The following is a 20,501-nucleotide window of genomic DNA, read 5'->3' as shown; positions in this document are numbered from 1 at the left end:
AAGCAGTCTAAAGTTAGCTCACCTCTTTAAATAGGAATGTGATCTGATGGGACAGTAACTGATACCCGTGCTCCTGGATTCCCACATGGGTAATTGTCTGACCTAGCACACGTTATTTGCACTCACTTTCACCAGGTGGGACTCTCAGCTGCCCGTCTTCCTCATGGGGCTGCTCCTCAGGAGGTTGTGACTCTGGCAAGTTGTACAACTTTGTGATGCAAATTGTCTTAAAGCCAGCTAAATTCACTACAGATACAGTTGCCCTTAGGTCATCAAAACGTGACTGTCGTTTTTGGACTGTGATCTTGGGCTACTTTCCTATGTGAGGTAGGACATTTTTTGAGATAGAAATACTACACTGCTCCATTTCCTTCTAGACATAACTATGTCTGTAGATACTGTCAGTACTGTCACTCACCGTAAAGGGTCTCTTTCCCCAAGAGAAACAAGAAAACACTTTAAGATGCTGATTTCCCCACAAGTGGTTTTAAGGGAGTTAACTTCTGATGAAAGATGGCTTGAAGGGGGGCTTTGCCTTGGCCTGACGTTTTCACTCATACTTCTTTTCCTTCAGTTATCAGAAGAAAATTGTCCAAAAGGTCCTTTTCCTTCTTTGGGGAAGACGCTCATTGGGGGATGATTTGGGACATCATTTTCCTTCCTCTGACATGAGACAGGAGGCTGCGTGAGGAGAAGCCCTGGCCTGATGCGGTGGGCGGGAGAAGGAGGCGGGCACATGGGGCAGATGACAGGAGCATAACGAATGAGGGGGGCTCCCAGGGCTTCCCGGAAAGGAGCCTCAGCTCCAAGGGGAAGCCAGAGCCATTGATTCGAGAACACATCAAAGACTGCATTCCACCCTTTGCTCACAGTTTCCCAGTTCTGGCTCATCACAGGTAGAAACTGATGTTCTCATTTGGTAGTTATAGACAGGTCTCTTTGGGGGCTGTCTTTAGTAGACAAAGAAAACAAACAGCTCCCCACTCTAGCATAGAATTGTCAGGTGGACTTGACTTTTATCAAATTCTTTGCTTAATCATTCTATGTAGAGCCTTCTAAAAAATGGAATAATTTTTGTTGCTTTCTTCTATCTTTCTAAACTCTCCACTCAGTACTTAAATGTTGAGAGAGGATAGATGGCCTCAGCATTCTCCCTGTGCGCTTGTCTCTGCAGAGAGTTGAGCTCATCTGTAGCTCGTGCTTCCTCTGGGTCCTGGCACTTTCTGCCTCACTCCAACGAAGCGATTCCCAGCGACCTCTTACTTGGCAGTGTTAGGTTTTTCTTGCTGTGGACGCTCTAGCCTCTCACAATTGTTCTGATTTGCTTTTATCACTCAGTGGCCTTTCTCCCCAGTTCTTAGAATTCAGTATAGTGACAGTTTTTTATGAACAAGGATGGGAAACTAGAACAGGCAGAGGATTGAACTCAATTCAGATGTGCTGTGTTGAGCACCTGTTGTCTGTCTGTATCCAGGTGCTAGGAGAAAACAGTGGAGTGGAGATGGAAGTGCCATGCTTCAGGCTAGAGAGAGCAAATGGTTGCTTGGAACAGAGTTCAATGCAAAACTGTCTCTAATCCAGTCCTGACGCACTGCGTGTGCTCCTCAAGGCCATCTCTCACCTCTCAGCACCCCCCCAGAGTTGGGCTCCTTTGAATGTCACGCTGTGGGAGGGCGAAGATAGACTAATTTGGGCATTTTATTACTAAATCAGCTTCAGGAAATCTGTGCTGCTTGGTTTGCCATGCACTGGAACAAACACATCCCCAAGATGTGTCTTTTGGGTACTTCCTGCTATCTCCTGGAGCTCATTATTTGTTTTTCTAGAGAGGTCTCTCCTCAGTGTTCAGTCAGTGTGTTTAAAGGGATTTCTGGAAGCGTCCTGAAGTTATCTAGTCTGACAGTAGAGTACATTTGAGTTCTTATATACAAACAAATTTATCTACTATCAGGAAACTTGTTAAAAATTTACACGAGTAGGAAGAAAAGTAACCTGGTTTGCACGTTTTAATTATTGGTGTGAAGATTTTATTTTCCTGCTTGTAGGTGTTTATTGGATTTGTGCTGAAGCAGTTTGAATACATTGAAGTGGGCCAGTTCAGGTAATAGCATTTTGTTATTTTAGATTTCTTGTCCTTATTGTGAGCTTACATGTAGTTTTGGATTATTTAGATGAACATTTACTTTAAAGGATTGTTAGGCATTTTTGCTAGGTATTTTGTAATGGAAATCAGATTAACATGTTGTGCATTTTTGTTTCTTTTAAAAATTAATGAATAAGTATCTCAAGACTTGTTTAGTGGTAGTTCTGCATCTGGTAATCACATATGTTGTCAGTTTTTCATTTCACATTTCAAAGCACTTAATTATGATAATAGATTGCTAAATGAAATCTCAAATGATAGAACACGAATTTTTTAAGTCTTCTTAGAGACAACATTTTTTAGATATGGTTATCTTAAGTAAAGTAATTGTTATGCACTTATATTAATTGCAGCTTTCCTTGCTAGACAGTAAGGTTTTAATACTTCCTCCTATGCCAGCTATAGCTGTATAATGATTAAAAATTAAAATTTTTAGTTTCTGAACTACTTAATGAATAGTTAGGGAAATGTTGTGCAGAAAGAAAGTGTTCTGAGCGCCCCTTGGGCTGTAGAGACGGTTCCTTATTCTAGTTATGCCACACATTGACTCTGATTGGAGGCAAGTTACTTTTTCTCCTTTGAGGGTCAGTTTCCTCACTTCGGAGTGAAGGGGCAGAAGGAGAACTAAGATTGTATCTGTGGGCATCCAGCGCTGTTGGGTACCTTCTCCAGCTCTGCCTTAGCCCTGCCAACTGCCCAGGCTCTCCAAGTGGGCAGAGTAGATGCACTTCATAGATGAGAAAGCGTGATGATGTTGATGGGACTGAATTACATCACTCAGACTCCTTTAGCTTAATGTGTACTCTCTCTGCCTTGCTCTGTCCCTTTCTCTCACTCAGTGTCTTTCAACTTTGAATCATGAGTAATTTCATGTTGTTCATATTGATTATGTATTTTAATTTTAAAAGGAAATGTCTAAATGGATTTTTTTGTTTCTAGGGAATCAGAGGCAATTATCCCAAACATCTTTTTCTTCCTGGTATTACTATCTTATGAACGCTATCATTCAAAACAGATCATCGGAATTCCCAAAATCATTCAGCTCTGTGATGGCATCATGGCCAGTGGGAGGAAGGCTGTGACACATGGTAATGAGACCAGCCTTTTACTGTGGACCTCAGTAATCATGATGTGCTCAACAGTGTTAGTCTTAGTTACACCAGCTTCCCCCCATGTGCATAACTGCTCTGTGCTTCGGGGGCTCTGTGTGCGTGCATGGGTGTGTGTGCATACGTTGGTTAGAGAGGTTAAAAAAAAGAGAGAGCACATTCTTTACTCAGGAGTTTATAATCCACTTAGGTAAAAATATAAAGAAAAGGAAGATGATCTAAGGTACAGATGGAGTCTGACATAAGTACTCTTGTCTATCCATACAAAACGTAAAAATTTAAAAATCCCAACTTATATAAGGACACTTGGTTTATTATCCAGTGGTATTAGAAGTTAAAGTTTGGCCTTGATTCAGCACCTGTGGTTTTGCCTGGTTGTTTTATAGCAGCTTAAATGAGGACCACAGAAAATGGTCAGCTGCTCAAGCAGCCTCCTTCCAACCTGTAGATTGAGCTTGTGTGGTTTTAAGAATGAGCTGTAAATCTTTCTTTGAACTTTTTTTTTTTTGAGTAAGATTAGCCCTGAGCTAATATCCATGCCATTCCTCCTCTTTACACTGAGGAAGACTGGGCCTGAGCTAACATCCCTGCCCATCTTCCTCTACTTTATATGTGGGACGCCTGCTACAGCATGGCTTGACAAAGTTTGTAGGTCCATACCCAGAATCCAAACTGGCGAACCCTGGGCCGCCAAATTGGAGTGCAGGAACTCAACTGCTGTGCCACCAAGCCAGCCTCTTTTCTTTGAGCTTTTTAAACTGATCTTCCAGCATTTTCCTACTGACTCTTCTCTGGCCCCATTGTCAGGAATCTGTAGGCTTTTGGGGGGTGGGGCACAGGGGGCCAACCTCCTTAGACCTTTGCAAACCCCAGAAGTGAGAACAGTGCTGCCACATATCACATTCTCCATTGGGGCATTTGCAGTAGAGCAGATGACTGAGCTTTGTTGAGAGGTTGGGGCTTGGTGCCATCCCACTTTCCACACTAGCTAAAGCGTCACCTTTGCCACAGCCTCACAAGGGCTGAAGTTCATGCCTCAGCAAAAGTACACATTTCTACATATATGGACGTTAGGTTCCCTGGATATAGTTGAAAGTGAAAATGTCAAACAGATGGATGAATAAGGTTTCCTGGATTAAGGGTCTTTGGATAGAAAATCCATAGGCAGCCAAACCCTACTTTCTAGTAGAAAGCTAGGTCATCTGTGGAAAAGTCAGCAAGTGTGCTGTGTGTGCATGTCACTGAGGATGAGTGTGCCTGTGTTGCATGTCAGTGAGGGTATGTGCCTGTGTGTGTGTGTCCCTGCGGGTGAGTGCGCCCGTGGTGCTTGTCACGGAGGGTGTGTATGCCTGCGGTACATGTCACTAGGGTGAGACAGCATGCCAGTCAATAATCTTGGGGACGTGATCTGGCGGAACCCTTCCCAATGAAACTCATTTCTTAGTTTAGTCATGTGGTGGTGTTAAACAAAAGAATTTACAGTCATACATTGCATAACAACATTTCAGTCAATGGTGGACTCCATAGATGATGGTGGTCCCATGAGATTTAGTACCATATAGCCTAGGTGTGTAGTAGGCTGTACCATCTAGGTTACGTAAGTACACTCTATGATGTTTGCACAATGATGCAATCGCCCAATGACGCAGTTCTCAGAATATATCCCCCTCATTAAACGGTGCATGACTGTACTTTGCTGTTTTGGATAAAGAGTAGACTTGGGGGGAAAATCCTTTACCTAATTACTTAAAACAGCATAGAAATCTAATACTTTGAATGTTTTCTATTAAAGAAGAATTTGTTGTCTGTTCAGGTAAATCTGTACGTCCATTATGCATGAGAATAGAATGTTGTTATTTTAGTTAGTTGGAAGGTTTTATTATTTTGAATTTGACTTTGAATTTGTGTCTCTTTTTGTCAGAAGTGATATGTTATAGAAACGCTGTTTTTTTGTTTTGTAAGATTTCACAAAATTATCAGTAAGTGTCCGAGGAAGACCATGGCCTGCTATGAAGGTATACTGATAATTTCGCAGCACTTTTTGGTAACCTTAATTTATCCCTTATCGTGAACCAAGTATGGATTAGGGTTTCTTTATTTCTTGAAAATATTTTGGAGATGTTGAGCGCTGTCTTCCAAATGTAAGTGTCACATAATGCCTTCTTAATATGCCCTTTCATACCCACAGCCATACCAGCTCTGCAGCCCATAGTCCATGACCTCTTCGTATTAAGAGGAACCAATAAAGCTGATGCAGGAAAAGAGCTTGAAACCCAAAAAGAGGTGGTGGTGTCAATGTTACTGAGACTCATCCAGTACCATCAGGTGAGAGGAGAAAAGGAATGGTTGCTGATACTTCATTGTCTCTGCAGGGACCCTGCTGTCTGTTCATCATGAGTGTTGCTTTGTGCCAGCCCTGGGCTCTCGGGCTGGGGAGATGCCAGGGAGACAGAAGGTTTGGTAGGGGTCTGTCTTTAAAGCAGCACAGCCACGTGGGGAGGCCACCTGATACCTGGCTGACAGTCACAAGATCTTTCAAGGGAGTAAATATGGTTAAGGCCCTCTTTTCCAAAGTGAGGACCAAAAATCATTTAATTGACAACATTGATCAAAAGGGTAGAATTCTAAAAAATGATTTAAAAGATCTCAAATTTGAAATAACTTAAAGACTTTATTTATACATTTATTTACCACTATTTTGATGTAGCACCAAGGTCTTTTTCTTTGAGCTGGTTTCTGGCTTTGTTTTCCTTAAGGTGGAGGAGAATTTCAGATAGTTTGAGTGCAGCCTGAGTGCGGAAATGTGGCATTTCAATGACTTCTCTCTTTTGGCTGGTCCAGTTGCCCACCCCATACTTACTTTGGTGATTCTTTAGCTATTTGTCTTTGAATCTTGATAAAGTCATGAGCTTTTCTCATAGAAACACTTCCTTTGTGCATTCTCATTTTGGTTAACCTGGATAATATTTAATTAAGTGCTTACTGTTTAATTAAATCCCATAATTAAAATAAAAAGTACAACTACCATAAAGAGGTTTGAGAACCAGCAACTGACTCTTGGCAAGCATGCTGTGTTGGTGGGAGGCCTAGAGAGTGGCTTATCAGCTGCATGCTTTCCAAGAGTTCTCAGCCTGGTTCAGGAGAGAACAGAGAGGGTCGGCTAGGCTTTGTTAGGGAGAGTCAGAATTAAATGCAGATGTCCCTCAAGTAGCTTATATGAGGGACAATCTGTTGTTGTAGAAGCTCTGCCCAAGAAGGCTGCTGTGGGAAGGGGTGGTTGGGCAGGCTGTAGAGAGAGTGGGCTTAGATGTCTCCTTCTTTATAGTAGTTATATTTTATAGACGAGGCCGGCAACTTTTTCTGTAAACGAGCAGATAAATATTTTAAAGCTTTGCAGGCGATGTGGTGTCTGTGACTACTCACGTCTGCTGTTGTGGATGAAAGCAGTCCTAGTCCTTATGTTCACAAAAGGGTATGACTGTGTGCCAATAAAACTTTATTTACAAAACAGGCCTTTGGATATATCTCTCTGTAGAAATGAGCACTAATGAACTTATGCTCAACCATGACTCTTCTGACAGTAAGTACCACTCAGTAGAGGTTACCTTTACAAAGAACACAGACTTGAAATTCATGTACACAAAAGTTATGAGGCATCTGCAGAATAGTTTAGTCCAGGCTGTGTTTGTGTTTTGCCAAAGATTAATATGAGTGTGATTTTTCTTTTTGTACCTTTTCTCTGATTGTGAAGTCTTGTAATTTCCATAGAAATAATAGTGATGATGAGTCATCCTGAGTAGTGTGCAGCTTGAGCCTACCGTTGAGGAGTTTGCTCCCTTACCCCTTGCGTCGTCTTCTGGTTTCCCCACATCTCGCGTGTCCCAGGGCCAGGGTTGCATCTGGTTCATCAGGCCCTCACTGGGGACCCTGTTGTTTTGGATCGTGGAGTCTTTCAGCTGAGCTGGGATGAGTGCAAGATGAAGCATGTGGTGATGGACGGGAGACTCGGCCGGGAGCCTTTATGACTGTGCCACTACACTCCTTGCAGGTGTTGGAGATGTTTATTCTAGTCTTGCAGCAGTGCCACAAGGAGAACGAAGACAAGTGGAAACGGCTGTCTCGACAGATAGCCGACATCATCCTCCCGATGTTAGCCAAACAACAGGTTTGTCACCCCGTCTTGCCTCGTTGTTGTGGAGCCATTGTGATGCATTTGTAAGTGGGTGAAGATCCTTGGAGGAGGTGGGCGCTGGTGATTGGATTTTCATTAAATCATAATAGATTCATTTTATGATGGTTATCGGTGTCCATCATGAGCCAAGGGATTTTTCGTTTATTCTCTCAGTGACCCTCTCAGGTTGCTGTTGTCTCCTGCTTTAGAATTGCAGAACGCTGGGCTCAGAGATGTTGTCTACGTTACCCAAAGGTGCACAGCTGGAAAGTACTGGGACTAGAGTTAAGCCAGTCTGACTCCAGAGTGTGTGTTCTCTCCTATTTTACAACACTGCCTCCCTCATTCTGGTCAATTGGATGTTTTTGTTTGATCTGTGGGTGTTTATTTTTCTTTATCACTTATAAAGTAATTTAGCAGTTATCCGTCGTTTAATCAGAATTTCTGTAATCAAATGATGCAATCAGTTGTTTCCAGAAACACAGTGAAAGGAAGTGTTCTGGCCATGCCATTTAGGATGGAACCCAATAATCACGTGGTTTCTGAACCATGTCTGCTGCCAGGCGTCACAGGGCAGGATACTTGGCACCTGCTGCAGCAACACCTTTGTGACCAGAGTGGGGGTCTCGTAGGGTGGCAGGGGCTTCCTGAAGGTGGTCCCTCTAGAAAACCTCGCCAGCTGCCCACAAAGCTCTTGGTCTTAAGAGCTTTGGATGCAGTCAGCAGATACCTGTTTGTTCATCTTGATCATCCTGGCTAAGGAACACAGTGTTCATGGCTTTTGGCATTCGATGGAAAAGTATAGGTAGGCACACTGCATTAGTAGTTACTGTCTTCATAACTTCCCCCCCCTTCTGGTTTTTGACGGATTTGTTATTCCAAGGTCACTTAGATAGAGGGAGGAGAGTCTTGGCTTCTGGTGAGATTGATGGATGGCAGTTTTAATAAATTGATGGATTTGGTGTTTTAATGTAGTCATGTATTCCATGCCTGTAGATAAATAGTTTCAGAGTACTACTCTATAAGTTTTATTCCATTCTCTTACTTATCGTGGACACAATCTGGGGAAGGTGGAGGTTAAAGACTGAATGCATGGTAAATGCCCAACTTAATTTCTGCGACTGTGAAATTGTGTGAAAGCCTGCCTCGTAGCTTAGCACAGGTACATGTGACATTCAGAAATAGTGCCAGGCACTATTCCAGGTACTAGCAGAGGGCTGGCCCTGTGGCGCAGCGGTTACGTTTGCATGTTCTGCTTCAGTGGCCCAGGGTTCACCTGTTGGGATCCCGGGTGCGGACATGGCACTGCTTGGCAAGCCATACTGTGGTAGGCGTCCCACATATAAAGTAGAGGAAGATGGGCATGGATGTTAGCTCAGGGCCAGTCTTCCTCAGCAAAAAGAGGAGGATTGGCAGTAGATGTTAGCTCAGGGCTACTCTTCCTCAAAAAAAAAAACTTACCAGGTACTAGCAGAGATACATCAGTGAACAGAGCCAGTAAAAAACCCTGCCCTCTTGGAGTGAAAGTTGCATTGGAATGAAGGGTGGAGGAGACAGACAGCAGAAAAATAAACTAGTAAAGTGTATAAAATGTCAGATGGTAATAAGTACTATGTAGAAAATGAAGGAGAGAAGAGAGTTGGGCACGTCAGGGAGGGGTTGCATTGTTAAGTTGGTTTGGTTTTTGAGTGAACTTGAAGGAAGTAAAGGATGAGCCAAACAGATACCTGGGGAAAGAGCTTTCTAGACAGAAAATGGCAGTGCAGACCCTGAGGTGGGAACATGGCTGTTAGGATTGAAGAGCAGGAAGAGGCTGGTGTGGGTGGAGGGAGCACCAGCGGGGAGAAGGGAAGGAAGCAAGGGGCCTGGGAAAGTGAGGGGTCATGTAGCATCTTTCTGGCCAGCGTGGAGGACTTTGAGGGGCCTGGGAAAGTGAGGGGTCATGTAGCATCTTTCTGGCCAGCGTGGAGGACTTTGAGAAGCCTTCAGAGGGTTTAGTACAAAGGAGTGGCGTGGTCTGATTTGAGAGTTGAGACTAGACCCCGAGGGGTCGGTGAGGGCAGAGCAGGGAGATCCACTTGAGGCACGGGAGTGGTGTGGACCAGGATGGTGGGAGTGAAGTGACAAGAAGTGGTCATCTGCTGGGTAGAATTTGAAGGTAGAACCAGAACCAGTAAACTTTGACGATGTGGGATGTGAGAGAGGGGTATGCAGGTGATTTCAGGGTAACATAGGGCTGCTGTGTTCAAGGTGAGGGAGACTATAGGAGGTATGGATTTGTGGAGGAGGTCACAGCGTGGTCTGGGTATGTTCAGTTGGTACACCTGATTAGGCACTTTGGGGAGGCGGAGGAGGGCATTTGGATATATGAGTCTGGAGTTGTCCAGAGAGAGCTGGGCAGGAGGTGAACATTTGAGACTGGACGAGGTCACAGTGGGACCCAGTGTAGCTTGGGAGGAGGAGAAGGCCAAGCTCTGAGCCGGGGGCAACCCCAGATTAGAGGCTAGAGAGGTGAGGGGGAGCCCACAGAGGAGACAGGGAAGGACCAGCCAGTGCGGGAAAAGAAGAGCAGGCAGCTGTGGTTTTCTTAAAGCCAAGGAAAAAAAGGCATTTCATGGAAGAGGGAGGGGGATCAGCTGGGAGCTGCTGATGGGCCTAATGAATGAGCCCTGGGAACTGACCTGTGTTTGGCAGCACGGAGGTCACTGGGGAACAGTTTTGTTGGAGCAGAGGGAACAGAAGCCCAGCTGGAGTGTGTTCGTGAGAGGAATCAAAGGAGACTTTACTCTAAGGGGGAGTAGATGTGGGGTGGCAGCCGGAGGAGGAAAGAGGGGTAGGTAGAAGGTTGAGTTTGGAGAAGGGAGGAGTCTGTGTATACACCAAGGGCAAAAGCAGAGGGGAGTTGGCTGGTACAGGACAGAAATTGCAGTTGTGGTGTCCCTGAGCAGACACCAGACACAGGGTGGGGTTGGCTGCATAACTGGTGGGCCCCGGCTGTGGGCATGGTGAGTCCCCTGGAGAACCTGGAGAGAAGCAGAGTTGGTGGGTGCAGGTTGTTCCTTACCATTACGGTGTGGCTCAGCGCTGTGTGGTGTTGAGATTTGCACCTTGAAAATCACATCTCTTTACAGATATGATTACTATGTGTAGACACACCCGTTAGTAGTGACAAAAATTGTTAACAGTGCCCATCAATAGGGGAAGGGTTGAATACATTGTGGTAGAGACTTAATTTGGAATATTTTGCATCTATTAAAAGTAATGTTAGATTTTAGAAACTGTTGCCTTGGGAGTTCTCCCTTGTATTTTTAAGGGAAAAAAGCAGAAACGTTTATAATATAGTCTTTCAAAACAACTTAATACCTCTCCGTGTGTGTGAATATACGATTATAGGAATGTGGAGAAACTTAAGAGAAATATACCAGTTTGTTAACATCTGTTGCTAATTGGCAGGGTAGGGCTGAGGTGCAAGTGAAGCAAAGAGAAAACACATAGTGTGTCTGATACCCTTTTGGGAGCTTATACGTGTATACAGGCTGGATCCCAAAATGTTGATGGTGATTGTATCAGGATGGTGCAATTCCAGTTGCTTTTTCACACTTTTATGTATTTGAATCTTTACAGAAAGCATATTGTTTATGTAATAAAAATCTAAATGAAATTTCCATTGTGGAAAAAACATAGCTGTTACAGTGTTGTTCTAAAAAGCGTTTGCTTGGTTCACTACTAAAGTTAAAATGCATTTAAATGCAGGGTAGTCATGATGGGATGGTCAGGGTCATTTGACCTTGAGATACCTAAGCTGAGGTATAAATGTTGGCATTTGTATTGGCTTATGGGAAAACCTGTGTGACATTTAATTGCAACAGATGCACATTGATTCTCACGAGGCCCTTGGAGTGCTGAACACTTTATTTGAGATCCTGGCCCCTTCCTCCCTGCGCCCCGTGGACATGCTGTTACGGAGTATGTTTGTCACTCCAGATACAATGGTGAGTATCTCACCTCATGATGGCCTCTTGGCGGCCACAACTCTGCAGAGAGGGTTCATCCAAGTCACCTAGGGCCTCTGCCCGGCCAGGTTGGGGCCTGAGAATTTGCGTTTTACACAGGTCCCCAGATAGTATTGATGCTGCTGGTCTGGGACCACACTTTGAGAACCAGTAATAGAAAGATTTATTGATAGAATGGTACAGTAGGGATAATTTTCATTCATGAAATTGACAATCAGGAAAAATTTAATCCTCTTTTTTCTTTAGCTATTACTCATTTATTTTCTTTCTTTTAGGCATCTGTCAGCACTGTTCAACTGTGGATATCAGGAATCCTAGCCATTTTGAGAGTTCTAATTTCCCAGTCAACTGAAGATATTGTCCTTTCTCGTATTCAGGAGCTTTCCTTCTCTCCATATTTAATCTCCTGTCCAATAATTAATAGATTAAGAGATGGGGACAGTAATTCAACACCAGAAGAACAAGGTGAAGGGAGACAAGTGAAGAATTTACCAGAAGAAACATTTTCAAGGTATGCTCTATATCTGAACCTTTAGGTAGTCCGTGTCCTTCTGGAGGTCATGTGGTGTTCGTCATCAGTGAGTCTGCAGTTACTCCTCATCTTTCCTACCTCTGCGAGTTAGGTAAAGAAGTCTGTATCGGTGTGTTTTCTTTACCTGTTCTGCCTCACCTGTGGCCCCTGGTGCCTGCATCTCTTATGGCTCCGTCACATCCTTTCTTGTATCCTTGTTGAAGACAACACAGTGGTCACCAGGCTGGCAGGGGGTGGGGGCAACCTGCCCTGAGTGCAGGCAATAAGGGCGTATGTTGCCTCCAGAGAATTTGAAAACTCGCTAAAAGCCAGCCTTATTTTTAGTCTCACCGTGTGCTGGCCATTCTAAACAGTCAGTAACAAAACACTCTCCCTTTCAGGGTGGACCACTCCCACTGTGCTCCCCTCCGTAACCTTGTGGTATCAAATTGTGACTGCCCTCATAAATTGCTTGGAAGCTTCTTGAGGGCAATGATCCCAGTTCAGGCACTATAAATGCTTGCTGCCTAGACAAGTGTGTATCCACTTGTGCTGGATTCAGGGTACTCACTAAGTAAGAGCTGCTTAGAGGATGTCCTGTGAGTGCAGTTTCTGCAAATGTGCTCCTTCCAGCCGAATCCACCGTAATGGCATTTTAGCTACCCCTTCACTGGTCATCGGTGGAGGTGCCTGCATGTTTGTGGAGATAAATCCAGTAAACCTGCATGGCTCCCTTTTGTCTGTAGGTTTGACAAGTTGGCTCCCTCTGTTACATTTAAGCAGGTGGCTAAAATGGACGATACATAAAATTCCTGTGGTAGATTATCAGCGTGCTTTATGGTTTAGAAAGCTTTAAAGAAACACTAAATGTTACTTTATCCTCCTAAGAGTACCTTGAAGGTGATGTGATTATTGCCATCTCATAAGTGAGGAAGGTAATATGCAGAGAGGTAAAGGACTTAGTCCAAAGGGATGGTATTAAACATTTCGTTTTGTTTATTCTACTTTACTTATATTTTTACTCTACCTATATCTACTGTAAATGTTTTTACATATATGCCTCACAATAGGAGTAGTCACCTAATTCACCATCACCCTTTTCCCTTTCTTTGAAGGTTTCTACTACAACTGGTTGGCATTCTTTTAGAGGACATTGTTACAAAACAGCTAAAAGTGGAAATGAGTGAGCAGCAACATACCTTCTATTGCCAAGAACTAGGCACGCTGCTGATGTGTCTGATCCACATCTTCAAGTCTGGTAGGTGCATCAGACTAGTCTTCGTAGAGTATCTGCATGTTCCTTCTCTTGCACTGTACACTCAGAGTATAGGAACTGTGCCGTCCAGTGCAAGGTCTGCCCTGCTCATTGAGCATTTGAAAATGTTTATTGATGAAAAGAGGAAACCTGAGGGCTTCCTCCTGTTTTAAAGACTTGGAAAGCCAAGATGTTTTGGTTACCTTTAAACATGACTGTGGATTAAAAAAGACAGTGAACCCAAGAGAGAAGTCACAAGATGAAAGCCATCCAGCAAGAATAGGAAGCAACCAGTCCATATTAGGACAGTCACTGTTTTCTAAGAGGAATGAGTATTTCAGGAAGAATGCCTCGGGCCAGTCCTGGTGCCCTAGTGGTTAAGTTTAGCGTGTTTTTTGTTTCAGCAGCCCAGGTTTAGTTTCTGGTGTGGACCTACACCACTCTGTTGGTGGCCATACTATGCTGGTGGCTCACTTACTGAAAAATAGAGGAAGATTGACATGGATGTTAGGGTGAATCTTCCTCAGCAAAAAAAAACAAAGAAGAAGAAGAATGCCTTGCTTTAGATAAAGTAAGTGAGAAGCTGGAAGACTTTAGTTATAGGGTTCAGGCATATCTTTCTTCTCTTAGCAAGAAAAATGAAAAGCAGTTCTAATCTCTAGGGAAAACAAACAGCAAGGAAGTCATGGTCTAAATATGAACCAAACCATAATATGACATGATTTTCAGCAGTTGATCTGATGGAAACCATTCTTCTTTAAATGGTTCAGGGGTCAAGACCAAGACCTATAGAAAGAGCTATCATCCTTCTAGGCTTCTTCGCTTTGTTGGGAACTATATTCATATCATCATAATGTAAATGCTGTTTGGCTTTTCATTTTAGAATCAGTGTATGAATAAGACATCAAAGACTTATTTACTTAATTATGGTTTCAGAACAAAATGAAAATGTTTTCAGTTCTGGCAAATATAAAGGGAAACTAACCAACTTAATTTGCAAAGTAGAAGGTAGAGAAAGAGGTGGAGGGATGGAAGGGGCACTAATACTCTCATCTTGCATTGTCGACGCTGTGCAATGATATCTAAAGTTGACAGAACAAAAATAGAGGCCACAAAGATAACCAAATAGAACTGAAAATGCAGCTTAAATTGATAGGAGGGAGCACACGTGAGCTGTCTCATTCTCGAATCGGGTCGAGTCTGTAAATATGACATGGTGGTTGTATTCGGCAGTTTCAGTTGTGGGGATAGGACTCCATCCTAAACTAGAGCGAGAAAAGAAACTGACTGGTTTGAGCTCCTGGAAGTGCGGAGGTAGTTGCTCTCTTTAGGTATGACTGCCTCTGATGGTTTAATTCTGTTGCTCCATCATGTATTTCCACATCTCAGCTCTGATTCCTATGTTGGCTTCATTCTCTGGCGGGCTCCTTCCCCATGGCAGAAAGGATGGCCTCTGTGTGTGTGGTCTCAGCCCCTGCGTGAGTTCTATGAATGGCACATGAGCCTCTGTGTACTGTGGCCAAGCCAGGCCAGAGGAGAGATTAGACAGCATTCCTTTGAGAGAGAGTGTCCCTTCCCGACAGCAAGGGAATAGGAGCAAACAAAATAATTGATGGTCTGCTACAAGTGATAAAAGCTTATCAAGCAGAATTTTGGAGGTAACTACCAGAACTGAAAACAGAATGATAACCAGTAGTTGCCTTAAGAGGGATGGCGCAGGGCACTTTTAAATTAAGATGCCCCTCTCTATTTTATGGGTTTTTAAATCACACATATTTATTACTTTAATACAAATTAAAACACATACACACCAAGTACATGCCTTTAGAGCAAAAGATAGTTACCATTTTGAGCCTATATTTATTCAACAAAGATGTTACCAAGTCAGCCCGCCACTCTGCTGGGCTCTGGCTACACGGTGGTTGGTAAACCTGATGTGATTGTTGCCTTTGTGGAGCTCACAGTCTAGCGGGGAAGACAACACACAGACATGTAATCACGAGTCTTGATATCTCCTATGAAGGAAACAAATAGTGCAGTGACAGACAAAACAGGGTGGGTAGGTAGGGGCTGGTTTCTGAGGGGTGACTTAAGCTAAGACCTGAACAGCGAGGAGCTAGCCTAGAGAGAAGTGTGCTGGCCAAGAGAGCAGCGGAGTGTGTGAGGGCTGAGGGGTGGGAGGGGCGCTGGGGAGGCAGGCAGGGACCTGGTCTTACCTGGCTCAGGAGACATGGAGAAGGAAGTGCTTCATTTAATTGCTAATGCCTCGGCAGCTGAGTGGCCAGAATTTAATTTGCTAATGGACTCTAGTTTCAAGCCACCTCATTTACTAACATTGAAAGAATTTTCTTTTTGAGGATCTTTTGTTTATGCCTCACTGGCCCACTACAATAAGTTTCAAGTTGAGAAAATAATTATGCCTTGTGAATAATCGGTCATTTTTAGTATGTTGGTCATTTTAATATTTGGCCATCGGTTGGTTTGGATCTGACACCAGAGGGCCCCCAGTTCATCTCCAAGGACTGCTTTCTGCCTTTGGATGAGAGTGGTGTGTTTTGTGTCTTTATGCCCATCAGTTTCTGTGCTGTTCAAGGTGTTCACTAACCCATTGCTTTAACTTTCTCTTCTTCCTTTTCTCGTAATCAGGGGAAATATTTTTATAGTCTGTGGCAGCACTGTCCAGTAGAGCTTCCTGCAATGGAAGAAGGTCTGTGTCTGCACCAGTTCAGTTGCCTCCAGCCACATGTGGCTGTGGGGCCACATGGAATATGGTAGTGTGATTGAGTAGCTAGTTTTTATTTGATTTAATTTTAATTAACTTAAATCTGAACAGCCGTACGTGACGTGGCTGCCGAATTAGACAGGACAGGTGAGGCAACAGGTCTGACTGAAGAGCCCGGGCTAGGTATTGGGGCACGTGTGTTTTGCTGCTAGTGTCTTTGGACATTGTTCACTTGGTTCAGTATTTGTAAATGAGGGGTGTGTGGTGTGCGTATGTATAAATGTCTATTTCTTTCTTCTCATTGATTTTGACTGCGTTTCTTTTAAAGACACTGGGGGTAGAATTACTGTGTTTGGTGGTTTTGAGATAGAGTTGAAGTCAGTCATCTGGAACTTTTATATAAATAAGGTGCATTTAGTATCTAAAGTTGGTAATTTTTATTTATGCATTGCTTAAATAAAGGCAATGAATTTCACTCCTCCCCTGGAAATTGAGACCTTTGAATTTGTCCATTTCTCAAAATGAGAACTAGTCAGAATAATGGCCTTGGCATCTAGTTTTCTGATACCCCTCTTGTTAGGGGAAGGGGTATGATTCCCAAAGTCATTTGCCTATTTCAGTTTTAATCCAGCATAAATGAATAGCCAAGAAAGATACCTGGCCTCCATTTTTACAAAATCTGGGTAACTAATACCCCTTCCTCTCCTCGCAGACAGTGGAGCCTGAGGCATGGGGCTGAGAATATTCGTTGCTTTGTTGCAAGCATGGCTGGATTGAAGCTCTCTAGCCTGTGGCCTCAATAAGGCTTCCTAACTGCTCACTGTGTTTTCCAAGTCCACGTCCTGTGCCCTTCCCCACCGCCATCCAGACATGTAATGGAGGGCAGCAGTGAGCCATAGGGCCATTCCTGATCCTCTGGGAAGCAGGAGCAAGCAGGATGTTACTGCTGCACACTTCCTTCCTTCCTTGTAGGTGGAGCTGGAAGGTTGGACAGTGCTCTCTTCCCAATACTTTCAAAAGGATCAGTGTTCCAGGGCCAGCCCCATGGCCTAGTGGTTAAGTTTGACGTGCTCCGCTTTGGTGGCCCAGGTTCGATTCTCAGGTGCAGACCTACACCACTTGTTGGCAATTATACTGTGACAGTGACCCATATACAAAATAGAGGACAATGGGCACAGATGTTAGCTTGGGGCAAATCTCCCTCAAGCAAAAAGAGGAAGATTGACAACAGGTATTAGCTCAGGGCGAATCTTCCTCAGCAAAAAAAAAAAAAAACAGAGTCAGTGTTCACACTTTATGTATGAGCCAAAGTAGGAATACTGGAAGAAAGAGAAAATGGTTCTTTCTACAATAGTAAAATCCACATTGGTTCAAATTCATTCTTGGGCAAGGATCAGGGCTGCTAGTGGTCATAATGCTGGGAATAAGGGTATTCTCTTATGGGTAGGTGGTACCTTTTATGTGTATTATCCCCATTGATCCTTGGAACAACTCTATGAAATATTTCCCCCTTTTTACTGATGAGACAGTGTACATTCTGAAAGATCATATGGTAAAACCAAGAATGAAAACCCAAGTATTTTTTTCTTGCCCATTATATCATGCTGCTTCTTGGGTGGTAAGTGGATGATGGTAAGCAAAGTAGCTAACGTTTGCAGAGCACTTCCTATGGGCTCAGGCACTGTGTGAAGTACGATTATACCTGTGTTCTAGCTGAAGAAGCTGAGACACAGAGAGATCATGGGGTGGGGTTGGGGTGAAGATCCAGGCCCCTGTCTCCAGAGCCTGAGCTCTGCCCACTTCATCCTATCTGCTTGAAGATGGTACTCTGTCTCCAACTCCTGCTTCCATTATTCGTTTCAATACTTCTTTCTTTCTTTCTTTTTTTTATTGAGGTAATGATAGGTTACAATCTTGTGAAATTTCAGTTGTACGTTATTGTCTGTCAGTCGTGTTGTAAGTGCACCCCTTCACCCTTTGTATCCACCCCCCACCCCACCTTTCCCCCGATAGCCACTAATCTGGTCTCTTTGTCTGCATTTTTAAATTCCTCATATGAGTGGAGTCATACAGGGATTGTCCTTCTCTATCTGGCTTATTTCACTTAACATAATTCTCTCAAGGTCCATCCATGTTGTTGCAAATGGGATGATTTTGTTCTTTTTTATGGCTGAGTAGTATTCCATTGTGTGTATATACCATATCTTCTTTATCCAATCATCAGTTGATGGGCACTTAGGTTGCTCCCACGTCTTGGCTATTGTAAATAATGCTGCAGTGAACATTGGGGTGCATGGGACTTTTGGAATTGCTGATTTCAAGCTCTTTGTATAGATACCCAGTAGTGGGATAGCTGGATCATATGGTAGTTCCATTTTTAATTTTTTGAGGAATCTCCATACTGTTTTCCATAGGGGCTGCACCAGTTTGCATTCCCACCAGCAGTGTACAAGGGTTCCTTTTTCTCCACAACCTCTGCAACATTTGCTACTATTTGTTTTGGTTATTTTTGTCATTCTAATGGGTGAAAGGTGATATCTTAGTGTAGTTTTGATTTGCATTTCCCTGATGATCAGTGGTGATGAACACCTTTTCATGTGCCTATTGGCCATCCGTATATTTCTTTGGAGAAATGTCTGTTCTTGTCTCCTGCCCATTTTTTGATCGGGTCGTTTGATTTTTTGTTGTTGAGTTGTGTGAGTTCTTTACATATCATGGATATTAACCCTTTGTCGGATGTATGACTTGCAAATATTTTTTGCCAGTTAGTGGGTTGTTTTTTTGTTTCAATCCTGTTTTCCTTTGCCTTGAAGAAGCTCTTTAGTCTGATGAAGTCCCATTTGTTTATTCTTTCTATTGTTTCCCTTGTCTGAGAAGACATGGTGTCCGAAAAGATCCTTTTTTTTTTTTTTTTTTTTTTTTAAAGATTTTATTTTTTCCTTTTTCTCCCCAAAGCCCCCCGGTACATAGTTGTGTATTCTTCGTTGTGGGTTCCACTAGTTGTGGCATGTGGGACGCTTCCTCAGCGTGGTCTGACGAGCAGTGCCATGTCCGCGCCCAGGATTCGAACTAACGAAACACTGGGCCGCCTGCGCGAACTTAACCACTCGGCCACGGGGCCAGCCCCGAAAAGATCCTTTTAATACTGATGTCAAAGAGTGTACTGCCTACCTTTTGTTCGGGAAGCCTTATGGTTTCAGGTCTCAGTGTTAGGTCTTTGATCCATTTTGAGTTTATTTTGGCGAATGGTGAAAAAGAATGGTCAATTTTCATTCTTTTACATGTGGCTTTCCAGTTTTCCCAGCACCATTTGTCGAAAAGACTTTCTTTTCTCCATTGTATGCCCTCAGCTCCTTTGTCGAAGATTAGCTGTCCATAGATGTGTAGTTTTATTTCTGGGCTTTCACTTCTGTTCCATTGATCTGTGCACCTGTTTTTGTATCACTCAATGCTGTTTTGATTACTATAGCTTTGTAGTATGTTTTGAAGTCAGGGATTGTGATGCCTCCAGCTTTGTTCTTTTTTCTCAGGATTAGTTTAGCAATTTGGGGTCTTTTGTTGCCCCGTATGAATTTTAGGATTCTTTGTTCTATTTCTGTAAAGAATGTCATTGGGATTCTGATTGGGATAGCGTTGAATCTGTAGATTGCTTTAGGTAGAATGGACATTTTAGCTATGTTTATTCTTCCAATCCACGTTCATGGAATGTCTTTCCATCTCTCTATGTCAGCATCCGTTTCTTTCAGAAAAGCCTTGTAGTTTTCGTCGTATAGATCTTTTACTTCCTTAGTTAAATTCACCTTGAGGTATTTTATTCTTTTTGTTGCGATTGTGAATGGTATTGTGTTCTTGAGTTCTTTTTCTGTTAGTTCATTATTAGAGTATAGAAATGCTACTGATTTATGTAAATTTATCTTATACCCTGCAACTTTGCTGTAGTTGTTGATTATTTCTAAAAGTTTTCCAAGGGATTCTTTGGGGTTTTCTATATATAGGATCATGTCATCTGCAAACAGCGAGAGTTTCACTTCTTCCCTTCCTATTTTGATTCCTTTTATTCCTTTCGCTTGCCTAATTGCTCTGGCCAAAACCTCGAGTACTATGTTAAATAAGAGTGATGATAGTGGGCATCCTTGTCTCATTCCACTTCTCAGGGGGATGGTGCTCAGTTTTTGCCCATTGGGTATGATGTTGGCTGTGGGTTTGTCATGTATGGCCTTTATTATGTTGAGGTAATTCCCTTCTATCCCCATTTTTTTCAGAGTTTTTATCATAAATCTCGGTTGGATCTTGTCAAATTCTTTCTCTGCATCTATTGAGATGATCATATGGTTTTTATTCCTCAGTTTGTTGATGTGGTGTATCATGTTGATTGATTTGCGGATGTTGAACCATCCCTGTGTCCCTGGTATGAATCCCACTTGATCATGATGGACGATCCTTTTGATGAATTGTTGAATTCAGGTTGCCAAAATTTTGTTGAGAATTTTTGAATCTATGTTCATCAGTGATATTGGCCTGTAGTTCTGCTTTTTCATGCTGTACTTGTCAGGCTTTGGTATCAATGTGATGTTGCC

General features: G+C 43.0%; 1 protein-coding gene across 4 annotated transcripts in view; it reads left to right on the top strand.

Annotated features, from left to right (window-relative positions):
• The window catches only part of HTT (huntingtin), a 165,948-nt gene that overhangs the window by 89,188 nt on the left and 56,259 nt on the right, over positions 1 to 20,501 (top strand). For all 4 annotated transcript variants that reach the window (XR_011538383.1, XM_070613455.1, XM_008531802.2 and 1 more), the window contains 7 exons: positions 2,046 to 2,101; positions 3,083 to 3,231; positions 5,441 to 5,577; positions 7,301 to 7,417; positions 11,293 to 11,415; positions 11,712 to 11,947; positions 13,063 to 13,205. Coding sequence is in view for 3 of the 4 variants with exons in the window: in XM_070613455.1 (XP_070469556.1) it covers positions 2,046 to 2,101; positions 3,083 to 3,231; positions 5,441 to 5,577; positions 7,301 to 7,417; positions 11,293 to 11,415; positions 11,712 to 11,947; positions 13,063 to 13,205 (961 nt within the window). In the remaining variant the exon portion in view is untranslated. The remainder of the gene's footprint in view (positions 1 to 2,045; positions 2,102 to 3,082; positions 3,232 to 5,440; positions 5,578 to 7,300; positions 7,418 to 11,292; positions 11,416 to 11,711; positions 11,948 to 13,062; positions 13,206 to 20,501) is intronic.

Source organism: Equus przewalskii, chromosome 3 (genome assembly GCF_037783145.1).
Source record: "Equus przewalskii isolate Varuska chromosome 3, EquPr2, whole genome shotgun sequence".
NCBI lineage: Eukaryota > Metazoa > Chordata > Mammalia > Perissodactyla > Equidae > Equus > Equus przewalskii.
Note: the sequence above shows the minus strand (reverse complement) of the source record. Positions and strands in the feature narration are given on the sequence as shown.